Source organism: Lepidochelys kempii, chromosome 6, assembly GCF_965140285.1.
Source record: "Lepidochelys kempii isolate rLepKem1 chromosome 6, rLepKem1.hap1, whole genome shotgun sequence".
Taxonomy (NCBI): Eukaryota; Metazoa; Chordata; order Testudines; family Cheloniidae; genus Lepidochelys; species Lepidochelys kempii.
Window position 1 is genome coordinate 3,061,736 of NC_136385.1, and position 17,196 is coordinate 3,078,931.

Below are 17,196 nucleotides of genomic sequence, written 5' to 3' on the forward strand. Positions count from 1 at the left end.
CGCCCCGATGCCTACTCTGATACCCGCACCCACCACTTCCAGGACCTCCTCCCCACCAGTGTACAGGCCCAACCCCATGGCCTTCTTCACTTTAAAGCGTTGTTCATATCCTGGCAGGAACTGGGCCATCAGCCTGTCCAGCCCCTGCTTCAGCTCCTCCAGGGCTGCCTGTTTCTCGGGATCTTTGCCCCGCAGCTTCCCCCGGCAGCGCTCCAGCAGCTCCCGGCGTTTCTCCTCCAGGCGTTGCTGCATCTCCAGGGGCTTCACACTCAGGCAGCTGCTCGTGCTCTGGTGGTCACGGTCCTGCCGGGAGCGGGGAGAGATCAGAGATTAGGGACGGACACCGGCGTTACCCAGCCGCATTGGGTGCCGCTGCCTCACACACCCGCAGCCCCCTCAACCCCGACCCACAGCCCCTTGCTAGCCCAGCCCTGCTCCCCCCAGCTCTGCCGGTGCCCCTGATCCCCGACCCACAGCCCCTCTGCGCTCACCTGCTTCTGCACAAATTGTTCATATTCCTGCCTGGCGGCTTCTACTGCTCTGCCGTTTATCTCCTCTCTCATGGCTGCAAACACCTCGGCCATCTGTGAAGGGAGAGGGGAAAGGGTGGGGGTGGGGGTGGGATAGGCCCATCTCTGAACTGGGAGCCCCCCCCCCAGTCACCACCTTCCCCCCATTCCTACAGGACCCTGCTCCTTGCTATCACCTCCACACTGGCCCCCGACCCCCCACATTCCCCCAGAGCCAGGGGGCAGCCCCTTGACCCCATGGTAATAGCCACATTGCTGCCACCGCAGTGGAGGGGACTGGTTCTCTGGCAGGGCTTCCTGCACGTGCCCTTATCTCTTGCGTGCTGGGAGTCCCCGATAAGCACATTTGGGGGATCTGTTATGGTGCCCCCTCCTGGCCTAGTGTGACTGGCCAATGGCAGGAGAACCTGGGGTCAGGGTCAAGAGAACCAGCCCCCACCCACCTCCCATATCCAGGCTGGAAAGAGAGAGGCGGGGAGAGGGGTGACCCGGTACCTTCACAGGGGAGGAAAAGTTGTAGCGTTTGGTCTTCAAGTACTGGGAGACGTCCTGTGGGGAGTAACACCCGGGGGAACTGGGATCAGGGACAGCTCAGCCCCCTGCCCCCCGCTGAGCCTCCTGCCCGCTCCCTGCTGCACAGCGCCCCCTGCTGACCCCCACCCATTCCCCGCAGCACAGCTCCCCCTACTGACCCCCACCTGTTCCCCACAGCACAGCTCCCCCTACTGACCCCCACCCGTTCCCCGCAGCACAGCGCCCCCTGCTGACCCCCACCCGTTCCCCGCAGCACAGAGCCCCCTACTGACCCCCACCCGTTCCCCGCAGCACAGAGCCCCCTACTGACCCCCACACATTCCCCGCAGCACAGCTCCCCCTACTGACCCCCACCCATTCCCCACAGCACAGCTCCCCCTACTGACCCCCACCCGTTCCCTGCAGCACAGCTCCCCCTACTGACCCCCACCCGTTCCCCACAGCACAGCTCCCCCTGCTGACCCCTACCCGTTCCCTGCAGCACAGCGCCCCCTGCTGACCGCCACCCGTTCCCTGCAGCACAGAGCCCCCTACTGACCCCCACCCGTTCCCTGCAGCACAGCTCCCCCTACTGACCCCCACCCGTTCCCTGCAGCACAGCGCCCCCTGCTGACCCCCACCCGTTCCCCGCAGCACAGCGCCCCCTGCTGACCCCCACCCGTTCCCCACAGTACAGCTCCCCCTACTGACCCCCACCCATTCCCCGCAGCACAGCTCCCCCTACTGACCCCCACCCGTTCCCCGCAGCACAGCTCCCCCTACTGACCCCCACCCGTTCCCCGCAGCACAGCGCCCCCTGCTGACCCCCACCCGTTCCCCGCAGCACAGCGCCCCCTACTGACCGCCACCCATTCCCTGCAGCACGGCGCCCCCTGCTGACCGCCACCCATTCCCTGCAGCACGGTGCCCCCTGCTGAGCCCCCACCTGCTCCCTGCAGCATGGCAGCCCATATTGAACCCCTGTCCCTGCTTTGCAGCCCTTTTGCTGTCTCCCATCCAGGCCCCCCTCCCCTTTAGCAGACCCCACTCTCCCACCTTGATCCTGGCAGCCAGCTGAGCCCCAGTCAGCCCCTTCCTGGCTTGGTCCGTCCGGGCGTGTATCCCTGCTGAGCTCTCTACGGTGCTGACATAGTCCCTCAGATACTGTCGGAAATATTTGTCCATGTCTGCAGGGGGGGAAAAAGGACATAGGCATCCAGGAGGGACCCAGGTGTCTGGGGTAGGACACAAGTTAAATGGGGTATGTGGGGGGCTAGTTTGTGCCACAGGAAATGAGATTCCATCTCTGGGCAATGGCTGCTTAGCACCTCCCCACACACACCCCACTGCCCGGGGGGAAATGGGGGAGGAGCAGCGGGAGCAGAGAGAGGCTGCAGTGGAGGGGTCAGCAGTCTCCACTGCATGGTGCCAGGGGACCCATGAAGACCTAAAAGGGGGAAACCTGCTTCGTCCCCCTAGGATCCCAGGACCCCAGCAGTGACCCTGCATGTCCCCCTCCCCTCCTGCATAGATGCTGTGACCTAGTGAGTTCACCTGTGCCGTGGGCAGGACAGTAAATTCTAAGTCAAGGGGGGGGGGTGAGCTGGGCACTGGGATTTTGGCGTGGGGGCAGCACAGAAGGGAGAGAAAGGGGCAAGAAAGGGGCAGCAGAGGAGAGAGGGTGGGGATGGGGGCATGGATGAGGATGGGGGAAGTGCAAGAGGGGATGGGAATGGGTGCAGGGACAGGAGTGAGGTCAGTGCAGGAGGGGGTGGGGGCTGGGGGAGCAGTGCAGGGGGTAAGAGGGGAGAAGATGGGGTCTCTTACTGCCTGGCATCCCTGCCTCGCTCCTGATGAACTCTGTGCCAGGGTGGGGCAGTAGGTAGCACCGGGAGCCGCTTTCCCTCAGGGCTCCAACCACCAGGGGCTGCTGAGCAGAGGCCTCCAGTTTCTACAGGAATCAAAGTAACATTTGCGGCCATCAGACCCGCTGTGGAACCCTTCAACTCCACCCCAAAGTCAGAGTTTGCTGTTTCCATGAACACACGTGGCGCCCGGCTCTGATCATTACCTGTGTGATGTCTGTGAGATACTCCTGCCCCCCGCCTGCGCCGTAGGCTCTGGAGTGCTGCCAATCTCGCACCAACAGGTCCAGGTGCTGCAACGGAGAGCACAGGGGAAGGGTCACTCTGGGGCTGGGGGGGGCACAGAGAGGAGACCAGAGCTGGAGGCTGCTGTCCAACCCAGCCACCGACACTGAGACCCTGGGCATGACGTGGGGGTGGAAGAACAATGGGGGCAGGGACTGGCTGTTCTGGGTTTGTCCAGCGCCTGGCATGACGGGGTCCGAGCCTAGGATGGGGGCTCTGAGGTGCTCTGATAATAGAGATGATAGATAGGAATAGTAAGAATCAGGTGGGGTGACTGGAGCAGGGGGGTGGGGTGGAACTAGCATTGTACCCCCATGTCGGTGGGTGATGGGAAACAAGGACCCACCTGGATTGGGGCCAGATTGCAGGTCTCTCCAACCTCCTTCGCAACCTGAATGAACATCTGAGATGCAGAGAGAGAGACAAGGCAATTTTTTCCATCTTGAAGAAACCATCCCCCCAAAGGTGACCAATCAAGATTGGTGATGCAAAATAAACGAGTGAAATAAATGCCACTGAAACTAAAGGGATCCCAGACAACATTAAGTGGAAACTGATAATTGAAGAGAGAAAAATTGACAAAATGAAGAGAGAAAACATAATTTCAAACAACAATAACTCAACACCAGTAATCACACATCCAGAAGCAATAACTGAATTCAGAAAACCCAATAGCTGGTTCTAGAAAAGCAGTCACAGAAGACACAGAAAACCAAAAATCAAACTCATTGAGCCAATAATTGGAGACTAAAAAGAAATAATGAAAAGAAGAAAACTAGTCACTGGAATCAGAAAACCAGTTATTGAAACCTGAAAAGCAGTGAAAGAAATCACACAATCACTTAGCAAAATCAACAAACTAATAATTAATGCCAGAAAACCAATGGTCAAAAATAGAAAACCAGTATTCATCAAGTCAGAAAACCAGTAATCGAAGTAAGTTATCGGGTATTAACGTCTGAAAGCCAACAATAAAAAATAAGTATTTGAAATAAGAAAACCAATAGTCAGAGAGTCAAAACCAGCAGTGCAAGTCAGAAAAACAGATATCAAAGTCAAAATACCCCAAAGTGAAAGACAGAAAACCAGTAATCAATATCAGAAAACCAATAACTGAAAGCAGAAGTTCAGTAATCAAAGCCACAAAAGTAGTAATTGAAGCCAGAAAACCAATAGCCAAAACAGAAAACCAGTAACTGAAGTACGAAGACCAGTTATCAAGGTCACAAAACCAAGTCAGAGTTAGAAAATGAATAGTCAAAGACAGAAAACCAACAGTGAAAAGAAGCAATAAGTGAACAGCAGAAATGAAAAAAATGTTTAAACACCCCAAATATATAACGAAAAATTAAAAGCCAATAATCAGTAGAAAGACACTGATGAATGAAGCCCAGTAAACAAACATTGAAATCTTGCAATCAATAAACAAAAAGCAGAAAATTGATAACAACCCCCCCCCAACCAATGAGAAGAATCAAAATCTGACGATCAAAGAACAAAACCCAATAAATGAAATGTGCCAAGTGATAACTAAAGCCGCAAAACTGACAACCATGGACCAAAACACAATGAACAAGAACTGAAAACCGAAGACTGAAAATCAAAGATCGAAACCTGAGAAACAGTGGCACCCAAAAATGTGGAGAGAGAAACCCAACAAACGCTAACATTTGGCTGCTCTTTGAAAGTGGAAGTTTGCATGAAAACATTCTGATTTTGTCAGTGCCAAATCGCCGCCCCACTGACAGACCTAACCAAAAAGAAACAGCCAAATGCCGTTCGGTGGACCGAAGAGTATCAGAAGGCCTTTAACCAGCTTAAAGCGACACTCATGTCTGACCCTGTACTAAGGGCCCCAGACTTTGACAAACCGTTCCTAGTAACCACAGATGCGTCTGAGAGTGGTGTGGAAGCAGTTTTAATGCAGGAAGGACCGGTTCAGGAGTTCCATCCTGTCATGTTTCTCAGCAAGAAGATGTCTGAGAGGGAAAGCCACTGGTCAGTCAGTGAAAAAGAATGTTACGCCATTGTCTACGCTCTGGAAAAGCTACACCCATATGTTTGGGGACGGCGTTTCCACCTGCAAACCGACCATGCTGCGCTACGGTGGCTTCATACCGCCACGGGAAATAACAAAAAACTTATTTGGTGGAGTTTAGCTCTCCAAGATTTTGATTTCGACATCCAACATATCTCAGGAGCTTCTAACAAAGTGGCTGATGCACTCTCCCGTGCATCCGATGAAGTGAGCTGTAGCTCACGAAAGCTTATGCTCAAATAAATTTGTTAGTCTCTAAGGTGCCACAAGTACTCCTTTTCTTTTTGCGAATACAGACTAACATGGCTGCTACTCTGAAATCTCCCGTGAAAGTTTCCCAGAATCAACTGGTTAAAATCGTCCTTGAGATGTGGAAAATATTGTTAGTCTTTATACACTTGGTAGTATATTTAGAGGTGCATGTGTCTTATTAACTTTGATTTCTCCTAGAGCTCCAGGAAGAAATCACAGCCAGTGTTTCACCCTATCTGTGATATGGGGGTGTGTGTCATAAATATAAAGGGAAGGGTAACCACCTTTCTGTATACAGTGCTATAAAATCCCTCCTGGCCGGAGGCAAAACCTTTTCATCTGTAAAGGGTTAAGAAGCTAAGGTAACCTAGCTGGCACCTGACCCAAAATGACCAATGAGGGGACAAGATACTTTCAAATCTGGAGGGGGCGGGGAACAAAGGCTCTGTGTGTCTGTGTGATGCTTTCGCTGGGACCAGGTCAGGAATGTTCTTCAGAACTTCTGTTAAGTTAGTAAGTAATCTAGCTAGAAATACGTTAGATTTCCTTTTCTTTAATGGCTGGTAAAATAGGCTGTGCTGGATGGAATGTATATTCCTGTTTTTGTGTCTTGCTTTCTTTCATCCTAGCCTCTCTGTTTTTAACTAACTTTACACCCGAGAGTTAGAAAGAAAACAACAAAACAAAACAAAAAAACTGGCATGTAAAATTTTGCTGTACTGTAACCGGATACTTCTATTTTTTTTTTCTGGTAGCTGTTCTCATCCTACAGAAAAATCCTTTTGTTATTCCTGCTGCTCTGTCCCCCAGGCAGAGACACAGAATCTAGAGCTGCAATCACCTTTTACAAAATCCTTTAAAATCCTGCTGTGCTTCTGGTTCAAAATGATCTCAAAATAATCCCCAAATGATCTCAAAATGATCCCACCGCTCTGCCACCATGTCAAGGTTCCTTCCCCACTCTGAACTCTAGCGTACAGATGTGGGGACCTGCATGAAAGACCCCCTAAGCTTATTCTTACCAGCTTAGGTTAAAAACTTCCCCAAGGCACAAACTTTGCCTTGTCCTTGAACCCTCTGCTGCCACCACCAAGCGTTTTAAATAAAGACCAGGGAAAGAGACCACTTGGAGACGTCTTCCCCCAAAATATCCCCCCAAGCCCTACACCTCCTTTCCTGGGGAAGGCTTGATAAAAATCCTCACCAGTTTGCATAGGTGAACACAGACACAAACCCTTGGATCTTAAGAACAATGAAAAATCAATCAGGCTCTTAAAAGAAGAATTTTAATTAAAGAAAAGGTAAAAGAATCACCTCTGTAAAATCAGGATGGTAAATACCTTGCAGCGTAATCAGATTCAAAACATAAAGAATCCCTCTAGGCAAAACCTTAAGTTACAAAAAGACACAAAAACAGGAATATACATTCCATTCAGCACAGCTTATTTTACCAGCCATTAAACAAAAGGAAATCTAACACATTTATAGCTAGATTACTTACTAACTAACAGAAGTTCTCAGGCTGCATTCCTGATCTGTTCCCGGCAAAAGCATCACACAGACACACAGAGCCTTTGTCCCCCCCCCCCCCCCCTACAGATCTGAAAGTATCTTGTCCCCTCATTGGTCAGTTTGGTCAGGTGCCAGCAAGGTTATCTTAGCTTTTTAACCCTTTACAGGTGAAAGGGTTTTGCCTCTGGCCAGGAGGGATTTTATAGCACTGTATACAGAAAGGTGGTTACCCTTCCCTTTATATTTATGACAATCAGCTTTCCATTTTTCAACAAGACTTTTATTTTCCATCTCCCGAAATGATCGTTCTGAAATCAACTGACCCAACTAATGGTGGGTACAAAACAACGAACAGCTGACAGCCAGTAGTGACTCACAAATAATCAATAACTGGCAGCTCTTAATGAATATAAAATAACTAATTATACAAGTTAGTTAATTGGCTAAGTGAAGTAAAAGGCCTAACACAGAACCGGATGGCATTTCTTTTTGTCTTTCTGTATCGTGATAACTTTTTGAGACCACATCTGATCAATTCCCATATTTCAGGGGATATCCTAGGCATCAGTGGGAAGAACCCCACTGATTTGGGGTGGGGAGAGAGGGGTAAATTGGAAAACCCCAAAAGCCCAATTTCCATTTAGATCTGGTGAGTAGCATCAGCAGCCAATGGGAAAACCACTCTGGGGAAGAGGGGTAGCAGGAACTTCTGGGTGCTGAGCAGGGAGAATGGGGGGCACACAGAGTCCCTGGCATGGGGGCAGGGGGAATGAGACACACAAAGCCCCTGGCTTGGGGGGAAAGGGAGTGGGGCACACAGAGGTAGGACTGGGGGATGGGACATAGGGTCAGGGTTAGGGCTGGTTGGAAATACTCCAATGGAACATTTTTCCCATCACAAACCCTTCACTAACGCAGAGCGACGCGGGTTGCCCAGGGCTGGCTCCTGCCCATCCAGGCTCAGTGTCTGGGTGTCGCGCAAGGGCAAGTTGCTCCTGCCCCATATGGGGCTGTCATGAACATACAGCTAAGGGTAGCATAAAATCCCTCCTTTACCTGTAAAGGGTTAAGAAGCTCAGATAACCTGGTTGGCATGTGACCAAAAGGACCAATAAGGGGAGAAGATACTTTCAAATCTGTGGGGGAAGGTTTTTGTTTGGTGTTCCTTTGTTCTCCCCGGGTCAGCAAGGAACCAGGGCAGGGAAAATACATCTCCCAAAGCCATACCTGAACTAAGCATCTAAGATTACAAAAATTGTAAGAGGAAGGAAATGAGTTAGTTTATCTTTTGTTTTAGCTTGTGAATTTTCCCTGTGCTAAGAGGGGGGGTTTATCCCTGTTTTTGTAACTTTGAAGTTTTGCCTAGAGGGGAATCCTCTATATTTTGAATCTGATTACCCTGAAACATTACCTTCCATCCTGATTTTAAAGAGGTGCTTCTTTTACTTTTTTCTTTATAATAAAGTCCTGGTTTTTTAAATAATCTGATTGGTTTTAGTGTCCTAAAACCCAGGGATTTGGTCTGTGCTCACCTGTACCAATTGGTGAGGATATTATTCTCAAGCCTCCCCAGGAAAAGGGGTGAAGGGGCTTGGGGGGAATATTTTGGGGAACAGGAACTCCAAGTGGTTCTTTTCCTTGAGTCTTTGTCTAACTCACTTGGTGGTGGCAGCATACCGTCCAAGGGCAAGCAAGAATTTGTGCCTTGGGGAAGTTTTTAATTTAAGCTGGTAGAAATAAGTTTAGGGGTCTTTCATGCGGTTCCCCACATCTGTGTCCCACAGTTCAGAGTGGGGAGGGAACCCTGACAGGGGCACAGGCAGAGTGTGGGGCTGGGTGCCACGGGCATACTAAGGTGCCAGCCCAAGAAGGCCGAGGTACGGTTGTGAGGGTGTTTCCCTTAACTCTGTTGGCCCTGACTTGGCTAAGTGCGACATTCTGGATGGGCCCGCGCTGTGAGAAATGCTGATTTCTGGGGGAAGCTGTATCTGAGCTAACCCCTTGCTCCACCCACCCCAGCTCTAGGTCACCAAACCCACCGTGAGCTGCCACAAGGCTCCCTCACCATCCCGGCAATCTGAGTCCGCAGACACATTTCAGATCACTTAGTGGAGTGAACCGGGACACAAAAGTTTCTTCTCCACCGGACCTTCAGGAGGTCCAGCACTCGGCTGTGAGAACCAACTGCCCAGAGCTAATTGGTTAATGAATAATAGCTGCCAGGTAATGATAAATAACCAGAAATATGACAGTCACTAATATTTTATTAATGGCTGATCATGTATTACTGTTCAGACTCACCACACCTGAAACCCCAGCCTGGGGCGAGATCGCTAGGTCTTTCTAAACATCAATAACAGGCTCTAGACTGCCCCACTCCAATCCCCACACCGCCCAGGAACTTGGGTCCCCCCGGCAGCGACCTGGCTGGCAGGTCCATGTCAGTAGAGTTGTGTGTATCCGCTGCCCCACCCACCTCCAAATAATCTGCCTCCGTCCGCGTAAACGAGCTGGGAATATTGAAGATCTAGAAAATAATAAGAAGAAAAGGTGAGCCCTCCCGCCAACCCCACACCTCACCTCACCTCACAGCAGAACAGCCCCCCTGCCGACCCCCCCCCGCCCACTCCCCGCAGCATGGCACCACCTGCGGAGCCCCCAGTCCCCGTCCCCTGCAGCATGGTGCCCCCACCCAGTAGGAGCTGAGCAATATGCTGAACACGGAGAGCTTGATGCTGGTTTCCATGGGGCGCTGCAGGTCCAGGCAGCCCTCAGTGTCCACCAGGAACACGGCCACCTGCAGGGACAGACACACAGACAGATCCACCGGCCACAGCGACAGGCGTCCTGTGCTAACGCCACCCTCGCCCCTGCCCAGCCCCGGCACCTCCGCTGCCCGGCTCCCTGGGGCCTGGCCTGGGCACGCTGGCTGGAGGCGGGCCCTGGGGGAGGAGCTTCAAGCTGGGAACATCCCCCACCCCCAACATCCCCCACCGCCCATTTCTCTCCCCCCACCCACTGCTCCATCCCGTCTCCTCCAGCCCTCCAGTCCCCCTACCTCCACACAGGACTTTGCACCCCAGACATCCCCATTCCCCTCTCCCCTCCCCCACTATTCCAGCCCCCCTGCTCCCTTAGAATCTTCCCCCCACACCACCCTCATTCCCCCCCCCTACTGCCCCATTCCCCATCCCCCTGCCTGCCCCCTGCCCCACTCACCCTCCTCCCTTGGTCCTGGACCCAGAGGGGCTGGTCCCACATCCATACCCCCTTCGTCACGGTCTCTGTCCCATTACAACACTCAAACCCCCCCAGGACCTCGTCTTCTCGGTCCATCCATGACGCATCCACAGCCTCCTGTAGGGGGAGACCAGGGCAAGGTCAGGAGGGAACGGGGTTTGGGTCTGGGGTCCTGAGGGAGCAGGGGAGGGGGTGGAGTCCTAGCGGTCTGGGAGTGAGGGTACGGCTGGAGAGTGGGTCCGGTGATACATGGGGAGGGCATGGGGCCTGTGCTGCAGGGGGAGGGGCCATGGCTGGAGGGTGGGGCCTATGTTGCTTGGTGGGGGGGGCATGGTTGGAGGGTGGGGCCTCAGTTGCTCTGCCCTGGGCCTGGTACAGGGGGAGAGCCCTGGCTGGGGAGAGGGGACCTTTGCTGTAGGGGGCAAGGCCTGGGGTGGAGGGGGCGGGGCCCTGTCTGGGGTGGGCGGGGTCTGCAGTTCAGGGGGCGGGGCCTTAACTGGGGATCCCGTCCTCACTCACCGGGCTCTGGAGTTGGCGCAGCAGGCAGTTCAGCAGGAAGGATTTGCCCCGGCGCTGCTCCCCGATGATGGACACCAGGCAGACGGGGGCGTCCCCCACCCCACCCTGCTCCAGGCAGTGGCTCAGGGCCTCCTCGTCCAGGGTCAGGTCCCCTTCCTTGTCCAGACGCACCAGCTGCACCGGGCGGCCCGGCTCTGGCTGAGCCCCCGGCCCCTGCTGCAGGGAGAGAGCAGGGTCAGACCTGGGACTCCACCCCTGAGCCAGTCAGTCCCCTGCCCTGGGGCCTTTGGGACCCAGTGCCCCTAGAGGGGAAAGGCCCCTTTCTCTGATCTGGTCTGTCTGGTCTCACCACCTCCATCTCTTCCCATGAGGACTCTGTGATTTTCTCCACCAGGGCTCTCAACCGCGTGTCTGGGGTTATCCTGTCCCTGGAGCAGGGAGCCCGGCACGTAGGGCACTGGGACCCCTGGGCCAAGACCACACGCCAGTGAGCCACGAGGCAGCCCCAGCAGAAGGAGATGGGTTTGTTCAAGACATCCAGGCAGATGGAGCAGGTGACATCATCCCAGAGTTGCTCCATCTCTCTGGAACTCGTTGAGAGGGGGACCTACTGGGTGAGAACCTGGCACGCAGGAGCAGATGGGCTCTGATGGAGAACGGCTGATCTCTAGCCCAGGTGTGCCCCTTCCTGACAGCAGGAGGCTGGGGGTGGGAGAGAGAGAGAACACGGGAATATTTCTGTCAATAAGCTGTGTGACTCAGTTTACCTGCCCAGTTTGTATTCCTGTCCCCTGGGTGGAACCAGAGCAAGAAGACAGATTGCAAGAAGTCATGGCGGAGACTGGTAGATTCCAAGGCCAGGAGGGACCAAGGCTGAGCTCCTGGATAACACAGGCCAGAGAACTCCCCCCAATTAATTCCTGTTTGAACGAGAGCAGATTTCCTAGAAACACATCCCATCTCAACAGAGAATCCATCACGCTGCTTGGTACATTGCTCCCATGGGTAATTCCCCTCCCTGGTAAACATGGACATCTGGTTTCCACCTTGAATGTGTCTAGGTTCAGCTTCCAGCCATGGGATCACGTTGGACCTTCCTCTGCTAGACTGTGGAGACCATTATTAAATATTTGTTCCCCGTGTAGGTTAAACCAAAGCAGTTCGCACCCAGCCCTCATGTTTCCTGCTCCTGCACCTGGGAGGCAGAGGTGAAACTGGAAAAGGGGCTCTAAAGACTGGCAAGAAAATATATAGAACCCCTCTATTTTTGCGGGGGGAGGGTGTGAACATCTGGGGGGCTGGCTCTCCTTGCCTGGCTTAGCTTGTCCCTGTAAATGTCCTGATCGTGGCTAACAAAAGACAAGTCACGTTCTGTTGAATTCCACAGACCCAAAGTTTTAGCTGGTTGAACTGAGTCAGAGTTTGACTGTTTCAAATCATGCCATGAGCCAGGCCCAGCGTTGGGGGTAGATTAGCTGCTGTCTCTGCCTGTCTCTCTGCTGGACAGACAGCAAGGTCGGAACTGCCCCTGCCTGGCAGGAACCCCACATTAATTTGCACCCCACAGAGAGCCGAGCGCTCTCATGTGACTGGGCAATGCCCCAGCCCAGCTTGGGGAGGGTCGGTGAAACACAGGAAACAAATGGGAGGGAATGATCCTGCCCCCGGGGGGAAATAGATTGTGGGGGTCAATCTGGCCCTGTGGGGGGAAATAAATTGGGGGGGATGATCCTGCCCCCCTGGGTAGAGGGGGGATGGGCTAGATTGGGGCAGACACCCTCCACACACACACCCCCCACACACACACCGGCTCTTTCCTGGCCAAATCTTTACTTCTCTGCAGAAAAACTTCGTCTGAAAAACAAAAGCAAAACTCCCCATGTCTTTTATGTGCTCCTCCTCTGGTGAGAGTGTGAGGGTGGGTGGGGCGGTCCTGCTCTCACAGGTGCTGCTAGGGGGAGGGAGGGCAGTGAGGGTGGTGGGGACACAGAGAGGCACAGGGGGTGAGGCCAAGCTGGAAAAGCAAGTGACAGAGACCAGAGAGTGCAGAAAGAGAGAGATGGGGAGAAAGTCAGAATGTGGAAGGAGGCTTAGAAAAAGATGGAATAGAGAGACTACCATGGGGTGGTGGAGCTCTGCAAAGGGGGGCTCATCAGGTAGCCTGGGGAACTCAGAGGGGTCCCCATGAGGTGACGAGACCACCCCCTACACAGATGGCCAGGGCTCCTCCTATCTTCAGCAGTGGGCTGGGCTCTGCCTAAGGACCATTTGACTGCAGGGACCGGGTGGCTCAGTGGTAGGGGAGCTGGGAGCTCCAATTCTGTCAGGCATGGCACAGACCCTGACTGAGATCAGGGCCCCACTGTCCCAGGCACTCCACAGACACATCATGAGACAGTCTCTGTTGAAAGAGCTCAGGTGTAAACAGAAAAGTTTTATCATCCCCATTTTGAAAATGGGGAAACTGAGGCCACCAGGGCTTTAAGGTTTCAGAGTAACAGCCGTGTTAGTCTGTATTCGCAAAAAGAAAAGGAGTACTTGTGGCACCTTAGAGACTAACCAATTTATCTGAGCATAAGCTTTCGTGAGCTACAGCTCACTTCATCGGATGCATTTAGTGGAAAACACAGTGAAGACATGTATATACACACAGAACATGAGAAAAAACCAAAACCAAAAAACCAAACCTGTAAGGAGAGTGATCAATTAAGATGAGCTATTACCAGCAGGAGAGCCGGGGGGGGGGCGAGGGGGGGGACTTTTTGTAGTGATAATCAAGGTGAGCCATTTCCAGCAGTTAACAAGAAGGACTGAGGAAGAGTGGGCGTGGGGGTGGGGGAGGGAAAGAAATAAACATGGGGAAATAGTTTTACTTTGTGTAATGACCCATCCATTCCAAGCCTCTATTCAAGCCTAAGTTCATTGTATCCAGTTTGCAAATTAATTCCAATTCAGCAGTCTCTCGCTGGAGACTGTTTTTGAAGTCTTTTTGTTGTAATATCGCAACTTTCATTTCTGTAATTGCGTGACCAGAGAGATTGAAGTGTTCTCCGACTGGTTTATGAATGTTATAATTCTTGATGTCTGATTTGTGTCCATTTATTCTTTTACGTAGAGACTGTCCAGTTTGACCAATGTACATGGCAGAGGGGCATTGCTGGCACATGATGGCATATATCACATTGGTAGATGTGCAGATAAACGAGCCTCTGATAGTGTGGCTGATGTGATTAGGCCCAGTGATGGTGTCCCCTGAATAGATATGTGGGCACAGTTGGCAACGGGCTTTGTTGCGAGGATAGTTTCCTGGGTTAGTGGTTCTGTTGTGTGGTGTGTGGTTGCTGGTGAGTATTTGCTTCAGGTTGGGGGCTGTCTGTAGGCAAGGACTGGCCTGTCTCCCAAGATCTGTGAGAGTGATGGGTCGTCCTTCAGGATAGGTTGTAGATCCTTGATGATGTGTTGGAGAGGTTTTAGTTGGGGGCTGAAGGTGACGGCTAGTGGCGTTCTGTTATTTTCTTTGTTGGGCCTGTCCTGTAGTAGGTGACTTCTGGGTACTCTTCTGGCTCTGTCAATCTGTTTCTTCACTTCCGCAGGTGGGTATTGTAGTTGTAAGAACACTTGATAGAGATCTTGTAGGCGTCTGTCTCTGTCTGAGGGGTTGGAGCAAATGCGGTTGTATCGCAGAGCTTGGCTGTAGACAACGGATCATGTGGTGTGGTCTTGGTGAAAGCTGGAGGCATGTAGGTAGGAATAGCGGTCAGTAGGTTTCCGGTATAGGGTGGTGTTTATGTGACTATTGCTTATTAGAACTGTAGTGTCCAGGAAGTGGATCTCTTGTGTGGACTGGTCCAGGCTGAGGTTGATGGTGGGATGGAAATTGTTGAAATCATGTTTATTTTTTTTCACCCCCCTCCCCCCACTGTTCCTCAGTCGTTCTTGTTAACTGCTGGAAATAGCCCACCTTGATTATCACTACAAAAAGCCCCCCCTCTCCCCCCACCCCGCTCTCCTGCTGGTAATAGCTCATCTTAATATCTTAATTGATCATTCTCCTTACAGGTTTGGTTTTTTGGTTTTGTTTTTTTTCTCATGTTCTGTGTGTATATATATGTCCACACTGTGTTTTCCACTAAATGCATCCGATGAAGTGAGCTGTAGCTCACGAAAGCTTATGCTCAGATAAATTGGTTAGTCTCTAAGGTGCCACAAGTACTCCAGGGCTTTAAGGGGCACTGGAAACGCCAGGAGTGGTGACTGTCATGGGGTCAGACATTTTGCCCCATAGGAGACAAAGACACCTTGCGAGTTTCAGGAAGTTACCACTTCCTCTCCCTACAGAAATAACACCCCAGCAGAGCTGCCTCTTCTCGGAAACCAGGCATTTCTTGAGCTCCCCCCTGACAACTAGGGGAAAGGAGGAGGAAGAGGTGGACGAGTGGAGGAAAAGGACTTTAGCAGCCGACCTTGTTTGCGTGGGCACAGCTACCCTGCCCAGATGCTCAGCACAATGGGGCTGCTTTGCCCAAAGGATCCCTTTTGGCTGGTGTTGGGTCACCAGTCACTTTGTTATCGGGGCAGGGGTACAAGGGCTGGTATCCTTGTTGTGTGAATCCAGGGCAGCAGAACTGGGCTTGGCCTGCCCTGATGAGGGACTCCCCCGCAACTGACCTGCACTTGCTAGGCAGGGGACATGGGCGTCAAAGCCTAAAGGGGAGAGAAAGCGTGTGTTTGCAGTTGTTGCAGGGGCTTATGCCCTAGGTCCTATTTGACTTTTCTTGTTTCCACTGTGTAACAACAGAGCTGGCTGAGAGTTTGGCTGCAGCCCAGCAGAGCTGAAATCACTGGGAAGCAGGTCTAGGCCCTAGACTTGCTTTGGGACAGCATTTCTGGTGCAAGAAGCTGCCCAGTCTGCTCTGGCATTGAGGCTCCCCCACAGACAGCTGCGTTACATCGGGGGCACTCAAGACATCCCAGAGGGTGTAGATCAGGGGTAGCTGATACCAGATGGAGCGATTAATATGTAACAAAAGAGGTGCCAGGGCTTACGCAGTTTTTTTACATTCATAAGTGACACGGCAAACCCACAGGAGCCGGGGCTCTGAACTGCCTGGTCCAGAGGTGCTGGGCTCTGAACTGCCAGGTCGGGAGATGCTTTGGCTCAGTCCTGGCACAAATGAAGCCCTTGATGGATTAGATTGGGACAAACTCCTTAAACCTGCACCCTGCTCTCCTGGCCCCCGTTCTTACCTGGCCAAATCTTCGCTTCTCTCCGTGCAGGCAAAATGTTATCTGAGAAACAAAAGTGAAACTCCCGTGTCTCTCATGAGCTCAGCTGCTGGAAGGGGGTGTGAGGATGGCGGGGGGCGGGGCAGCCCTGCTCTCGCATTAGCACTGCCAGGATGTGGAAGGGCAGTGGGGCTGGGGGGGACGCAGAGAGCCACAGAGGGGTGGGCCCAGGCTGGAGGGTGCAGAAAGAGGGGACTGGGAGGGAGAGTCGGAGTGTGTTAAGAGGGTGAGAAAAAGTGGGAACAGAGACCAACTCTGGAGGGACTCTGCAAAGGGGGGGGTGCATCAGTCAGCCTGGGAAACTCAAGAGGGGAGCCCATGGGGTGAAGAGACCACCCCACATATTGCCAGGGCTCACCCTGTCTTCAGCACTGGGCTGGGCTCTGCTTCAGGGCCATTGACTGGGAGTGGGGCTGGGGTGGGGCAGGGGGCTCAGTGGTAGGGGAGATAAGCACCACAATTGTGCCATCAGGGATGGTCTACATGGTGCTGGTCCTGCCGTGAGTGCAGGGGACTGGACTTGATGGCCTCTCGAGGTCCCTTCCAGGCCTATGGTTCTATGATTCTATCCTGAGAGACAATCCCTGTGCCAAAGTTTTATCATCCCCATTTTGTACATGGGGAAACTGAGGCCCAGAGAGAGGCAGTGACTTGTTCAATCACATGAGGCATCAGTGGCAGAACCAGAGATAGAACCAGGAGTCCTGGCTCCCAGCCCTGCATCTGGATGACAAGATCTGTTCAAGTCTTCCTGCTTTTCACCATTGCTTCTCCCATTGTTCCCACAAACCTACTCTTGAACCTCAGAAACTTTCTGTCCTTGGGAAAATACACCCCCCACCCCCCACATCCTAGATCATGCCTTTTGGAGCAGTGGGGGGCTGGGAGCCAGGACTCCTGGGTTCTATCCTTAACTCTTGAGAGTTTGGGATTGTCACCTGAATAATGACTGGCAGGTTGTGGGGATGGGCCTAGGGAATAGGACATGAGGCCTTTCCCCTCCAGGATGTGACAGCTCCAACAGGATCTCAGCTGTTTATGAATTGTTGCCATTTGCAGTTCACACCTTTGGGCTAAGCAGAGATCAGGACCTGCCCGTTCCTGGCTGTGACATTTGACACTTAATTCAGTTAAGAAATTCATAGAATCATAGAAT

General features: G+C 52.6%; 1 protein-coding gene across 1 annotated transcript in view; it reads right to left on the reverse strand.

Annotated features, from left to right (window-relative positions):
* Window positions 1–16,070, reverse strand: part of LOC140912331 (uncharacterized) — a 29,761-nt gene extending 13,691 nt beyond the window's left edge. The window contains exons 1-14 of the mRNA XM_078853103.1: window positions 16,002–16,070; window positions 12,562–12,608; window positions 11,522–11,674; window positions 10,755–10,970; window positions 10,215–10,352; window positions 9,688–9,792; window positions 9,472–9,522; window positions 3,540–3,596; window positions 3,115–3,201; window positions 2,871–2,994; window positions 2,100–2,230; window positions 1,026–1,079; window positions 492–584; window positions 91–303 (exon numbers count right to left, since the gene is read on the reverse strand). Coding sequence (XP_078709229.1) covers window positions 91–303; window positions 492–584; window positions 1,026–1,079; window positions 2,100–2,230; window positions 2,871–2,994; window positions 3,115–3,201; window positions 3,540–3,596; window positions 9,472–9,522; window positions 9,688–9,792; window positions 10,215–10,352; window positions 10,755–10,970; window positions 11,522–11,587 — 1,335 coding nt within the window. The 5' untranslated portion in view covers window positions 11,588–11,674; window positions 12,562–12,608; window positions 16,002–16,070. The remainder of the gene's footprint in view (window positions 1–90; window positions 304–491; window positions 585–1,025; window positions 1,080–2,099; window positions 2,231–2,870; window positions 2,995–3,114; window positions 3,202–3,539; window positions 3,597–9,471; window positions 9,523–9,687; window positions 9,793–10,214; window positions 10,353–10,754; window positions 10,971–11,521; window positions 11,675–12,561; window positions 12,609–16,001) is intronic.
* Between the last annotated feature and the right edge of the window lie 1,126 nt (window positions 16,071–17,196).